Raw genomic sequence first — 14,727 nt, forward strand, 5'->3', positions numbered from 1 at the left:
GATTAAAGGTTCATGGTTCAATATACAACTGTAGGATTTTTGTTGTATATTGCTCATCAAGTGTATAGGCTGAGCTGCTTTAATTTTGCTGTCATTTCGTTAACAGTAGGAACATTAAAACAATGGCTTCCTAAAGAAGAAGAGGGGAAGGTGGGAATGTCCTCTGGCATTGAAGGAGATGAGGAACAACTAGAACCAGGCTCTGATGATGATACGTAAGTGATACATGATACAACCATGGATTTGACTTCACTCGGGTTTGGAGTTTGAATCACAATGCTTGGATGGTTGGGAGACATTTACATTGAGAGACTAAAATTGGGGCTGGAAATATAGCTCAGTGGTAAAATGCCTGTCTAGCATGAGTGAGGTTCTGAGTTCAATCCTTAGTAGGAAAAAAAAATCTTGAGAAACTAACATTAAAACTGACATTAAGGAATAGTAATACTCCTGGTATCTCTAAAAGAAATAAATACAAAACACTCTAGAGCTGGGTACAGTACAGGCCAGGTACTCAGAAAGCTGAGGCAGGAGGATTGCAAGTTTGAGACTAGCCTGAGCAATTTAGCCAAACCCTGTCTCAAAATAAAAAACAAAAAGGACTGGGGATGTAGCTTAGCAGTAGAGTACTTACCTAGAATGTGTGAGGCCCTGAGCTCAGTCCCTGGTACAACAAAAACCACTCTGGCGTTATAAACATTGTATTTTTTTTTTCCACCAAAGCTCTGCTGAAGATGAACTCACAATTTAAAATTTAAAAATAGAATCTAGCACAGTTGCACAGGCCTGTAGCCCCAGCTACTTGGGAGGCTGAGGTGGGAAGATTCCTTGAGCCCAGCAGTTCAAGGCCAGCCTGGGGGCGGTATCACAAAACCCTTTCTCAACCAACAAAGCAGAAACTTGGAATCTGCTGGAGAAAATAGTAACACAAGTTGATTAAGACCATAAAAAATTCAGATAATATAATTATCCTATGAAGATTTTAATACTAAATATTTAAAATTATTCAATTAAAATAATTAGGAGGCTGGAGATGTAGCTCAGTGGTAGAGTGCCTGCTTAGCATGCACAAGAACCTGGGATTCAATCCCCTGCACCACCACTACCAACAACAAAAGAAATAAGAGAAAAAAAATAATCCCTCAATGAAGAACAGGAAAATTGCCTTGTCTGGACTGCTATAACAAAATACCCTGGACCAGGTAACTTACAAATAACAGATACTTACTGTTCTAGGTGTCAGTAAATCCAAGATGAGGCATTCAACAGATTCGATATCTGGTCGGGGCTGGCTTTGGGGATCATAGATAACACCTTTTAGTTGTGCCCTCACATGGTGGAGGGCAAACGAGTTGCCCCAGGCTTCTTTTATAAAAGCATTAATCCCATTCATTGGGGTTTTACCTTCATGACCTCATCACTTCTTAAAGGCCCTATCTCTTAAAACTATCACATTGGAGGTTTGGGTTTTGAATTTTAGGGGGATGCAAACATTCAAACCACAGGAAAAATTTTGATAATTAACTAACTAGAACTTCTGGAAATTGAAAAAATTCTATAGGTAGAAATTAAAATTTAAGCCCCAGGGGCTGGGAAGTTATAGCTCTGTGATAGAGTGCTTGCCTAGCAATCTGAAGACCCTAGGTTCCATCCCCAGCACCATAAAAAGACAAAAAACCAAAATTCAACAAATAAACAAATACCTGAATAGATATAGTTAATGAAGGAATTAGTAAATGGAAGACAGGTCTGAGGAAAAAAGTTTTCTACAGCAATAAGCTATGAAACTATTAGATCTCTAAAAGAACCAAATAATCTTGAATCATATATATAGGAAATATATATATAGGAAAAATCAATACTTTTAAAGAGAAGAAGAAAAATATCAATAGGACAAACAGTTGAGTCACCACAAAAGAAAGGAATGGTTATTTTTCTCTCTTAAGAAATAAAGAGCCTCACCACCATTTGACCCAGTTATCCAACTCCTTGATATATACCCAAAGGACTTAAAATCAGCTGGTAAATTGATGGAACTGGAGAATATCATACTAAGTGAAATAAGCCAATTCCACAAATCCAAAACTGAATGTTCTCTCTGATATTTGGATGTTAACACACAATAAGGGGTGGGGGAGGGAAATATAGAAGTTCACTAGATTAGATAAAGGCGAATGAAGAGAATGGATGGGAAGAGGAACAACAGAATGAATCGGACATAACTTTCCTGTGTTCATATATGAATATACAATCAGTGTAACTCCACATCATGTTCAACCACAAGAATGGGATCCTAATTAGAATAAGTTAAACTCCATGAATACGTCAAAATACACTTTACATCATGTATACCGAAAAAGAACAAACAGAAAAATAAAAAAGAAATATAGAGCCTGCATTAGAAGACTTACATCTGATGATACACACCATGTCTGAGGTGGAAGAACCAAACTCAGAGAAGTTGCAACCAAAATAAACAACAAAGGATAGGTCCAGAAAATGAAAAGACTACACACAAAGAAGTCACCCTGTGGAAAGCCACGCAAAGTCCACAAACGATCACTGAAGGAGAGCCCAGGGCAAGACATCAGCTAGACAGTTCTCATCAGCAAGTGGGGAATTCACATCAAAACACCCAGACATGGTGAGAGTGACCACACAAAGTGCTGCGAGGTGCTGGGGAAGACTGGCTTTTCCTGGGGGCGGGTGCAGGACATGAATTGGAAACTGAACACTCACGATTCCACATTATCCATTCTCCAGCTCCTCACACCATGTGCCCAAGGAGATACACAGGAGGACATGAGTTGCCAGATGAAAGGGAGACCTCAATGTCCCTCCGAATGGGAACGGAGTGTAGTTGTATTAGCTGGTGAGCCAGGCTTCCCTTGAAGCCAAGAGGCTCATTTCTCTATCACACAACAGCATCCTCATGTGCAAGGACAGCTGGGTTCTGCAGCAAGGCTCAGTCTAGTGGTCATCCCTCTACAGAGTCCTTCTTCTGTCCCTCACATCACTGCCATCTGTGGAGCCCAGTGAGGCAGCTGTAGGTCAAGGTGTGGACAGAACAAGAGGTTGACAATGGCATGAGATGGACTTGATCCAATGCTGCTTATGTCCAGTAGGGTCAGGTTTGAGTGGGAATAGATGGCAGGCTCTGCTGCAGTAGTCCATTCAGAGATGGAGTAACTGTCAGTTAAAGGGAATGAGCTGGATCTGCAGACATCAGTTGAGATGAACCTCCATGATGGAGTGAGCGGAGCTCAGCGGAAAAGCAAAGGCAAAGAGCACACTGCGTAGTAGTCCAGCACACACGTGATGCATTGTCAACATGCAAGTTTATAACAAAATACAACTTATAATTTTATGAAAAATGATGAAAAATGTGAAAGAAGTTAAGAGTCATGAAGGTCCAATACATGTGTAAAAGGAGTTTCCAAAGAAGGGAGTGGGGAAAAAACAATATTTAAAGCAATGACAGCTGTGAACTTTTTTTTATGTATATTTTGAAAATATCTGTAAATTTATTTAAATTAGATTTTTATTTTACATTTTAAGAAATTTTAAAAATCTGGGAGAATACAAAGGACAGTATAACAAAACACTCTCATTCTCCTGATATAAAAATAATAATTAAAAAAATCATATCAGTTTTTTTTTCAAGGGCTAAAACATTATTTTTTATTTTTTATTTTTATTGGTTGTTCAAAACATTACAAAGCTCATGACATATCATCTTTCATACATTTGATTCAAGTGGGTTATGAACTCCCATTTTTACCCTAAATACAAATTGCAGAATCACATCAGTTACACATTCACATTTTTACATAATGCCATATTTGTGACTGTTGTATTCTGCTGCTTTTCCTATCCCCTACTATCCCCCCTCCCCTCCCCTCCCATCTTCCCTCTCTACCTCATCTGTTGTTGTTCAATTCTCGCCCTTGTTTTCCCCCCCTTTTCCCCTCACAACCTCTTATATGTGATTTTGTATAACATTGAGGGTTTCCTTCCATTTCCATGCAATTTCCCTTCTCTCTCCCTTTCCCTCCCACCACTCGTCTCTGTTTAATGTTAATCTTTTCCTCATGCTCTTCCTCCCTGCTCAGTTCTTAGTTGCTCTCCTTAAATCAAAGAAGACATTTGGCATTTGTTTTTAAGGATTGGCTAGCTTCACTTAACATAATCTGCTCTAATGCCATCAATTTCCCTGCAAATTCCATGATTTTGTCATTTTTTAGTGCTGCGTAATACTCCATTGTGTATAAATGCCACATTTGTTTTATCCATTCATCTATTGAAGGGCATCTAGGTTGGTTCCACAGTCTAGCTATTGTGAATTGTGCTGCTATGATCATTGATGTGGCAGTATCCCTATAGTACGCTCCTTTAAGGTCCTCAGGGAATAGTCCGAGAAGGGCGATAGCTGGATCAAATGGTGGTTCCATTCCCAGCTTTCCCAGGAATCTCCATACTGTTTTCCATATTGGCCGCACCAATTTGCAGTCCCACCAGCAATGTACAAGTGTACCCTTTTCCCCACATCACCGCCAGCACTTATTGTTGTTTGACTTCATAATGGCTGCCAATCTTACTGGAGTGAGATGGTATCTTGGGTGGTTTTGATTTGCATTTCTCTGACTGCTAGAGATGGTGAGCATTTTTTCATGTACTTATTGATTGATTGTATGTCCTCCTCTGAGAAGTGTCTGTTCAGGTCCTTGGCCCATTTGTTGATTGGGTTATTTGTTATCTTATTGTTTAATTTTTTGAGTTCTTTGTATATTCTGGAAATTAGGGCTCTATCTAAAGTGTGAGGAGTAAAGATTTGTTCCCAGGATGTAGGCTCCCTATTTACTTCTCTTATTGTTTCTCTTGCTGAGAAAAAACTTTTTAGTTTAAGTAAGTCCCATTTGTTTATTCTTGTTATTAACTCTTGGGCTATGGGGGTCCTATTAAGGAATTTGGAGCCCGACCCCACAATATGTAGATCGGAGCCAACTTTTTCTTCTATCAGGCGCAGAGTCTCTGATTTGATATCAAGCTCTTTGATCCATTTTGAGTTAACTTTTGTGCATGGTGAGAGAAAGGGGTTCAGTTACATTTTGTTGCATATGGATTTCCAGTTTTCCCAGCACCATTTGTTGAAGATGCTATCCTTCCTCCATTGCATGCTTTTAGCCCCTTTATCAAATATAAGAAAGTTGTAGTTTTGTGGATTGGTCTCTGTGTCCTCTATTCTGTACCATTGGTCCACCTGCCTGTTTTGGTACCAGAACCATGCTGTTTTTGTTACTATTGCTCTGTAGTACAGTTTGAAATCTGGTATCGCTATACCGCCTGATTCACACTTCCTGCTTAGAATTGCTTTTGCTATTCTGGGTCTTTTGTTTTCCATATAAATTTCATGATTGCTTTATCTATTTCTACAAGAAATGCCGTTGGGATTTTCATTGGCATCGCATTAAACCTGTAGAGGACTTTGGGTAATATTGCCATTTTGATGATGTTAGTTCTGCCTATCCATGAACAGGGTACATTTTTCCATCTTCTGAGATCTTCTTCTATCTCTCTCTTTAGGGTTCTGTAGTTTTCATTGTATAAATCTTTCACCTCTTTTGTTAGGTTGATTCCCAAGTATTTTATTTTTTTTGAGGATATTGTGAATGGAGTGGTTTTCCTCATTTCCATTTCAGAAGTTTTGTTGCTGATATACAGAATGCCTTTGATTTATGCGGGTTGATTTTATATCCTGCCACTTTGCTGAATTCATTTATTAACTCTAGCAGTTTCCTTGTAGAACCTTTTGGGTCTGTTAGATATATTATCATATCATCCGCAAATAGTGATAATTTAAGTTCTTCTTTTCCTATTTTTATGCCTTTAATTTCTTTTGTCGGTCTAATTGCTCTGGCTAGTATTTCAAGAACTAAATTGAATAGAAGTGGTGAGAGAGGGCATCCCTGTCTTGTTCCAGATTTTAGAGGGAATGCCTTCAGTTTTTCTCCATTTAGAATGATGCTAGCCTGAGGCTTAGCATATATAGCTTTTACAATGTTGAGGTAAGTTCCTCTTATCCCAAGTTTTTCTAGGGTTTTGAACATAAAGGGATGCTGTACTTTGTTGAATGCTTTTTCTGCATCTATCGAGATGATCATATGGTTCTTATCTTTAAGTCTATTGATGTGGTAAATAACATTTATTGATTTCCATATATTGAACCAGCCTTGCATCCCAGGGATGAATCCCACTTGATCATGGTGCACAATTTTTTTGATATGCTTTTGTTTTCGATTCACCAGGATTTTATTGAGAATTTTTGCATCTAAGTTCATTAGAGATATTGGTCTGTAGTTTTCTTTCTTTGAAGTGTCTTTGTCTGGTTTCGGGATCAGGGTGATGTTGGCCTCATAGAATGAATTTGGAAGAGCTCCTTCTTTTTCTATTTCTTGAAATAGCTTGCGAAGTATTGGTATTAATTCTTCTTTGAAGGTTTTGTAAAACTCCACTGTATACCCATCTGGTCCAGGGCTTTTCTTGGTTGGTAGTCTTTTGATGGCTTCTTCTATTTCTTCTTTTGTTATTGGTCTGTTTAAATTGTGTGTGTCTTCCTGACTCAATCTGGGCAGATCATATGACTTAAGAAATTTATCGATATCTTCACTATCTTCTATTTTATTGGAATATAGGGTTTCTAAATACTTTCTAATTATCTTCTGTATTTCTGTAGTGTCTGTTGTGATATTGCCTTTTTCATCCCGTATGTTAGTAATTTGAGTTCTCTCTCTTCTTCTCTTCGTTAGCATGGCTAAGGGTCTGTCAATCTTATTTATTTTTTCAAAGAATCAACTTCTAGTTTTATCAATTTTTTCAAGGTTTTTTTTTGTTTCAAATTCGTTGATTTCCACTCTTTTAATTATTTCTTGTCTTCTACTACATTTGCTGTTGTTTTGCTCTTTCTTTTCTAGGGTTTTAAGATGTAGTGTGAGTTCATTTATTTGTTGGTTTTTTCTTTTTTTGAGGAATGAACTCCAGGAAATGAATTTCCCTCTTAAAACTGCTTTCATTGTGTCCCATAGATTCCGGTATGTTGTGTCTGTATTGTCGTTTATCTCTAAGAATTTTTTTATTTCCTCCTTTATGTCTTCTGTAACCCATTGATCATTCAGTAACATATTGTTCATTTTCCAGGTGATGCAGGATTTTTCCTTCCTTCTTTTATCATTGATTTCCAGTTTCATTCCATTATGATCAGATATGGTGCATGGTATTATCTCCACACCTTTATATTTACTGATAGTTGCCCTATGGCATAATATATGGTCTATCTTTGAGTAGGATCCATGTGCTGCTGAGAAGAACGTGTATCCACTTGATGATGGTTGATATATTCTATATATGTCGGTTAAGTCTAGGTTATTGATTGCATTATTGAGTTCTATAGTTTCTTTATTCAGGTTTTGTCTAGAGGATCTGTCTAATGGCGAGAGCGGTGTGTTGAAGTCACCCATAATTATTGTGTTGTGGTCTACTTGACTCTTGAACTTGAGGAGAGTTTGTTTGATATACATAGCTGCACCATTGTTTGGTGCATACAAATTGATAATTGTTATATCTTGTTGGTGGATGGTTCCTTTTAACAGTATATAGTGTCCTTCTTTATCCCTTTTGATTAACTTAGGTTTGAAGTTGATTTTATTCGATATGAGTATGGCCACTCCTGCTTGCTTCCAAGGGCCATGTGAGTGGTATGATTTTTCCCAACCTTTCACCTTCAGCCTGTGTATGTCTTTTCCTATCAGATGAGTCTCCTGAAGGCAGCATATTGTTGGATTTGTTTTTTTAATCCAGGTTACTAGCCTATGTCTCTTTATTGGTGAATTTAAGCCATTAACATTTAAGGTTACAATTGAAATATGGTTTGTACTTCCAGTCATGTTTATTTATTTATTTATTTTAGTTTGGCTAGTTTTTCCTCTTTGGTTGTTTTTCTCCCCCTTTACTGAGATACCTCCCACTGTTAGGTTTGGGCACTATTTTTCAATTCCTCTTCTTGTAGTATTTTGCTCAAAATGCTTTGCAGTGCTGGTTTTCTGGCTGCGAATTCTTTTAGCTTTTGTTTATTGTGAAAGATTTTAATTTTGTTGTCAAATCTGAAGCTTAATTTTGCTGGATACAGTATTCTTGGTTGGAATCCATTATTTTTCAGTGTTTGAAATACGTTGTTCCAGGATCTTCTCGCTTTCAAAGTCTGTGATGAAAAATCAGTCGATAACCTAATTGGTTTACCCCTGAATGTAATCTGCCTCCTTTCTCTCGTAGCTTTTATTATTCTCTCCTTGTTCTGTATGTTGGCTATCTTCATAATTATATGTCTTGAAGTTGGTCTATTATGGTTTTGAATGTTTGGGGTCCTGTAGGCTTCCAGGATTTGGCAATCCATTCCATCTTTCATCTCTGGGACGTTATCTAGGATTATTTCATTTAATAGGTTGTCCATTCCTTTGGTTTGAACCTCTATACTGTTAAGATCAGGCGAGCATCGGAGGAAGAGACCACCAAGAGACTGTCTCATGCAACAGCAGAGGGTTTATTGGGGGTCCAGCATGCTGGGGCTCAGAGCTTACTTGAATGGGGCAGAGAGCCCCGAGAACAACTTAAGCAGAGCTTATATACATTCTTTGGAGAGGGCAGGGACTTTACATACATCACAGCATCCCTTAGCAAATCATCACATACCACGGGAAAATCAAATAACAACTCTAAAACATGATTAGCACATTCACTGGCGGGAACAAGTTGGGTAGGGGTGATTGGTCAGCACAAACAAAGGGGTATATATTTGAACTGGTTGGGTTAAGCCCTGAAGTGTGTACGTGCTGAGCTGCATGGTCTCTGGGAAGGGTTGTTTTTACGGAGTGACCAGATGGTCAGAAGAGATTTCTCAACATACATTTACTGGTCTCTCCGGGAGTTGTTTTTGACCCCTCCATAAATTTCAGGTCCCAGGAAAACAGAACTGAAAGAAATTGAAACTTAACAGAACTTAAAACAAATCTTATCCTTTACATTTTAACCTTTCAATACCTTCTTCTATCCCAATGACTCTCAAGTTTGGTTTTTTTATGACATCCCATAACTCTTGGATAGATTGCTCGTGAGATTTAAGCATCCTTTCTGTGTTGACTATATTCTTTTCAAGTTGATAAACTTTGTCTTCATTATCTGATGTTCTGACTTCTACTTGATCTAGTCTATTTGTAATATTCTTGTTAGAGTTTTTAATTTGGTTTATGGTTTCCTGCATTTCTAGGATTACTGTTTGGTTTTTTTTTTAAATCTCTATCTCCTGGTAAAGCTCGTTCTTTGCAGTTTGAATTTGTTTGTTTAATTCGTTTTCAAAATATACTTTCATTGCTTGGACTTGCTGTCTCATATCTTCTCTAATATTCTGTTCCATCTGAGTTAGGTATGCCTTGAGTTCTTTCCGTGTCCATGTTTCTGATGCTTCTAGTTCCTCCTGTAGATTTAAGTTGTCCTGCATTGTTTGTAACCCTTTTTTCCCTTGTTTTTTCATGTTGTTCACGTTACTTTCCAGCTCTGTTTGACTGCTGTGTAACTGCTTTCTCCTATAAATTTGTTTTGGTTTTGTATATCTCTGTTGTCTCTCCTTTGTGGTGTGAGATTATGCCTAGAAATGTTGGGCTTTATTGTACTTTAAAGCTGATTCATTCAATTCATAAAAGGCTTCCAGGTTCTGTATGCATATAGTGATTTGTTGTTTGTTCTTAGGACTTTATGTTTAGGTTAGGTGCTATGATGGTATGAGGGTTAGTATGTCTTGGCTACTTTAGAAGATTGCTCTACTGAAGGGGGATACAAACAGGCGATTGGATCAGGGTGTTGGTAGTAGCTAGGTATTTAGGAGCCCTATAGACAGCATCGAAACATTCACCTATTTGCATTTAGACAATTACACGTAATGGAGGACATAATGCTTGGGATGAGAGTTGGGGGGTAGGGGAAGGAAGGTGCTCTCAAAAAGAAAGAAGGAGAGAGAGATAGATAGATTAGAGGAGAATGAAAAGAACAATAAAACTTGAAACGGGAAAGAAAGAAAGAAGGAAAAGGGGAGAAAGGAACAGAGAGAGAAGAAGAAAAAAAAAATTGAAGTCTTAGAGATCCATTTTCTTCTCTTCCAGTAGGCGGAGCTGTGCCCTCCAAGCCGAGCTTCTGCCCTCTACGTGTCTATAGGAAGCCCTGTAAGGCGGCTCCTGGGAGTCTCTCAGTCCTGTTAGTCCAGAGCTGTTTCACTTCTCCGGCCCCTCCCCCCCTTACTCCTGCCAGCCAGCCAGCCAGGTCCTGTTCACCGGAGGCGTTTCCCCAAAGATCTGGTTACACTTGCAGCCCCACTGCGTGTCCTATTTCCCGAACAACTGAGCGCTCTCTCCGTCATTCATCTAAGCCCCAGTGCTGTGGTGCGGTGATCTGGGGACCAACAGTTTTAATTTTTCCGGACCCCTTTGGTGGGCATGCCCCCGGATACTGGCGGCTAAGACCTTGGGTGTCGCAGCTGGTGTTAAGGGGAGTTGGGGATTGGGAATCCCCTCTGCTTCCCTACAGACACGCCCCCCAGGGAGATTCCCGCGGTTTCCTGGCTGCTTGTATCTGGATGGGGTTGGAGTCACACACCTGCTAAAGTGGATTCTGCTGGGAAGGAATTCCGTCAGCCAAACTCCGGTGACATCAACTCTCTGCTATGGCAGGCCCCAGGGTCCTTGTCGGAGTGTCCGAAGGGAGGGGTGGGACTGGTCTGTCTCTGGTTGGTTTCAGCTCCCAGTTTGCTACTTCATGAAGGCCTGGCTAGAGACCTCTTCCTAGAGTCCCTACGCTGCACCTGCTGGGCCGTGCCTCTGGGTCTAGCAGCCCAGTCGCGGGGGCCGCCTGCGGGCGGTCGCTGGCGGGCGGGCGGTTGCCGAGTTGAGTCGTGCGGGCAGCGGCTGGCGAGTCCGGACCTCTGCGCTGCGCTGCGTGGCGGAGATTCACTCGTCTGGGGCAGACTGTCACTTCCCAAAATCCTACCAATTGCCGGCCGGTCTCTCTTCAGTGGAATTTCGCCAGGAACCTCTCAGCAGGCGTATCGATGCGTTTCTCTGACCTGTTACTGAGGAGGTATTGAAAGCGCTGCTTCCCCGCCCGCCACCATGTTGGATCTCCCCTGTGAACTTTTTTACAATTTTTATTTGATTACATGATTTTATTTTTGCAGAGCTGGGGACTGAACCTAGGGCCTCACACATCCTAAGCAAGTACTTCACTGAGTACACCCCAGCCTCACTTTTCATCGTCATTGAGCACCATGAATCATCAGATATGGGAAATAAAACAATTACCAAGCAGTAATGATGAAAAGAAACCCATACTTAGATTCTTCACACTTTAAATTATAAAGGAATGAAGACAAAGGGAAAATCTTCTGTAAATCATATACCTCAGGATGATAATAAGTGGGAGCTGTCAAATTTATGGATCCCTCCTTACTTAAGGATCCATGTCAAATTTGTGGTCTCTGATTTCAGTGGAGTCCTTTGTGATGCCTCACAATCCCTTGCCTGGTCAGTGTCCTTCCCTGTGGCACAGATAGTGTGTACGCCCACTCCTGGACCATCCTGCTCTCATCCTGCGACAGTGCCTGATACAGACTTCACAAGACACTGTGTGGTTTGTAGGTGGAGTCACCAGTTTCCCAGCTCTGGAACTTCTCTGTATTCACACGAGTCCTGCTTCCCTTCTTTCCTGCTCATTGTCACCACCTTCTTGTCCCATTGCTTTCTCAGTCCATTGTACATTGGCCCCTGCTGCCTGGCACTGTTCTGGAATATGCTCTCAGAGGTGGTCTGTTACCATATCACCCAGGCAGGACATCATTTCTCAACCCTCATCTCCTCTGGCTTCCCCTTGGCTTCCTTACTCTTATTCTTGGCTTACCAGCTCTGTCTCCTTCACCTGCTGCTGAAATATTAGCATTCTTCAAGGCTATTTTCTTGGTCTCCTATTCCTTCCCTTTCTAAAAACATTGGTGTTGCAGTCTTACACACAATTTCAATTCCTGGCTCTGCTGACTACAGTCATGGGTCACTTACTGACTGGCAGCTCTGGGAAATACGTGCTGTTGGGCGATTTCATCTTTGTGCAAACATGATGAAGTGCAGTTACACAACCCTGGGGTGAAGGTTGGTGAAGGTCACTTGAAGTTACTTTACCTGGCCCCTTGATGCCATCAAGAGATGCAGTAAACAAGAGATATATAAGGCTACTGACAGGGTTACACAGCACACTGTGTTAAACTTTCTTTTAAAAGTAGGGGAACACATTAAATGATATATGATAAAAAGTATAGTAAATTCATAACCCAGTAGCGTAATTACTTGTCAGTATCAAGTATTAACAAGATTATTATATCATTATATCACATATATAGTTTTATATCATCATTATTAAGTATATGTGTCGCACTTTTTGCAGTAAGTATATACACCAGCCTCACCACAGACACGTGAGTAACGTGATTTGAGTCATCCTGAGGCCATAGGAATTTCTCAGGTCCACTCTATCTCGTGGGATCACTGTTGCACATGCCGTCCATCATTGACAGAGACGTTGTGTAGTGAGTGACTGTGGTGCCTCTGAATGAGCTACATTCCCATGTCCTTTTAAAAATCTTTATTTTGGGATGGGGGTATTGCTAAGTGCTGAGGCTGGCCTTGAACTTTCGATCCTTCTGCCTCAGCCTCTTAGTCACTGGATTTATAGGTGTGTGCCACCATGCCGGGCATGCTCTTTATATCCTATGATGGCCTTTTTATATTTTTATATAAAATTCTTAGCCTAGTGTCATAAAATGATGCTGAAACCCCGTGCATGTTTTTCAACCTCTCCCAAGCCCCAACTTCTTATCTATAATTTGATAAGAATGTCTACCTTAAGCTATTAGTATTTAAATGAAATGTAGTGTGTGATAATTCCCAAGGTCAGGGACTGGCATATGTGTACCAGGAACTAATATGTGGCAGAAGTTTTGTGTTGTTTCTTTCTCTTCCTCTCCTCTTCATCATAGTTGTGGTAGATACTAATAGATACAGTAATGGTTACTGAATGCAAATCCACCAGAGGACTAGTTCTCCCGATGTTGATTGGTAGTCACCCTTACGAAATCCAAACTGATACAATAAGTAATTTATTACCTGGGCGAAATGCAACTTTCATATTATTCAATTTGGAGTAGGCAATGAAAAGGGAAACTAGTTTTTTTTTCTTAATCTTTATTTTTATTTATTTTTATGTGGTGCTGAGGATCGAACCCAGGGCCTTGCATGTGCTGGGCAAGCGTTCTACTGCTGAGCCACAACCTCAGCCCTGGGAAACTAGTTTTCATATTAGTGCTTTCATAACACAATGTTGATTTGTTTTATTTTACTATTTATTATTTCAGAAATTTTGAAGAGTCTGAAGATGAGTTGAGAAACGAAGTAGTAGAATCCCTAGAAAAACTCACTACTTCCAAAGAAGTAAAAAGGGAAGAGGTTTCCAGTTCCTTTAAGGATGTTGAAAAACCAGGAGAAAGAGAAAGGATTAGCATGCTGAAATCTGAAGAATTAAATGAAGGTTTGGAGGCTGTTTCTAGTCCCATTTAATGACCGAATTTGTATTATTGATGAAGACAAAGGAACATCAACAGCCAGTCAAAATATACAAGTGTGATTATTGTACTTTTTCTTTCTTTTTTCTTTTTTGTGCTGTTGGGGACTGATGGCCTTTGTCTTAAATAGTAAATTAGCATCTATTTACTGTAGTATCTGTTTGGGTGCAAATAAAAAATATTCATTTATTTGTTAAAGAGTTTTCCAGTTATCCCAAGCACTTACTTTTATTTAAATTTAGATAATAGAACTTTGTATTAATTAATACCTTTACTTTAAAATTTCTATTAAGAAATATTTAAGATAATGTATGTGCTAGGCAGAATAATGCAGCTCAACACCCTCCTCTAGAAGACGTCACTCACGTCCTTGTCTCTGGAATTTGTGAATATGTTGTTACCTGGCAAAGGGAAATTGAGGTGGCAGAGGGAATTAAATTCTAACGTAATTCTTACTACGTTGGTCTTCTCTCAGTGAACAAGAGGAAAAATACATGTTATATTAATTATATACTAAATAACTTTTATTGAGTTTTTAGTAGTTTTAAGTGTATAGGTTATAAACTTCAAGTGTGTGCTCTCACTACTGAGCTACATTCCCAAACCCTTTTAAAAATTTTGAGACAGGTCTTGCTAAATTGAGGCTGGCCTCAAACTTGTGATCCACTGGTCTCAGCCTCCCGAGCACTGGGATTACAGGTGTGTGCCACTGTGCTTGGCATGGTCTTTATATCTCACAATGATCTTTTTTGTATAAAATTCTTAGCCCTAGTACATACATGTTTCTTGAATGAATAAATAACTGCTAATACATTTCTTGTTAAAACTGTAAACTCTTTGAGGCAGGAAACTGGAAATTATATCACATTAATTCCAGTGTTGAACATGTTCCTAGAATTAGATATTTGTTAATTTAAATACTAGATATACATCTGCTGAAGAATGGACAAGATGGCTAGGGATTTTTAGAATTCCATCTGAAATATCTGCTCTATACTAAAATAAAATGGTGCATAGGTTGATAT

The 14,727-nt window shown here is 39.5% G+C and overlaps 1 protein-coding gene across 3 annotated transcripts in view; it reads left to right on the forward strand.

Annotated features, from left to right (window-relative positions):
* Nucleotides 1–13,900, forward strand: part of Nek5 (NIMA related kinase 5) — a 65,700-nt gene extending 51,800 nt beyond the window's left edge. For all 3 annotated transcript variants that reach the window (XM_046454147.2, XM_058582550.1, XM_058582551.1), the window contains 2 exons: nucleotides 107–215; nucleotides 13,496–13,900. In XM_046454147.2, the coding sequence (XP_046310103.1) occupies nucleotides 107–215; nucleotides 13,496–13,697 (311 nt within the window). In that variant the 3' untranslated portion in view covers nucleotides 13,698–13,900. The remainder of the gene's footprint in view (nucleotides 1–106; nucleotides 216–13,495) is intronic.
* The last annotated feature ends 827 nt before the right edge of the window (nucleotides 13,901–14,727 follow it).

Source organism: Marmota monax, unplaced genomic scaffold (assembly GCF_021218885.2).
Source record: "Marmota monax isolate L192 unplaced genomic scaffold, Marmota_monax_Labrador192_F-V1.1 WCK01_AAM20220418_F8-fsc00011, whole genome shotgun sequence".
Taxonomy (NCBI): domain Eukaryota; kingdom Metazoa; phylum Chordata; class Mammalia; order Rodentia; family Sciuridae; genus Marmota; species Marmota monax.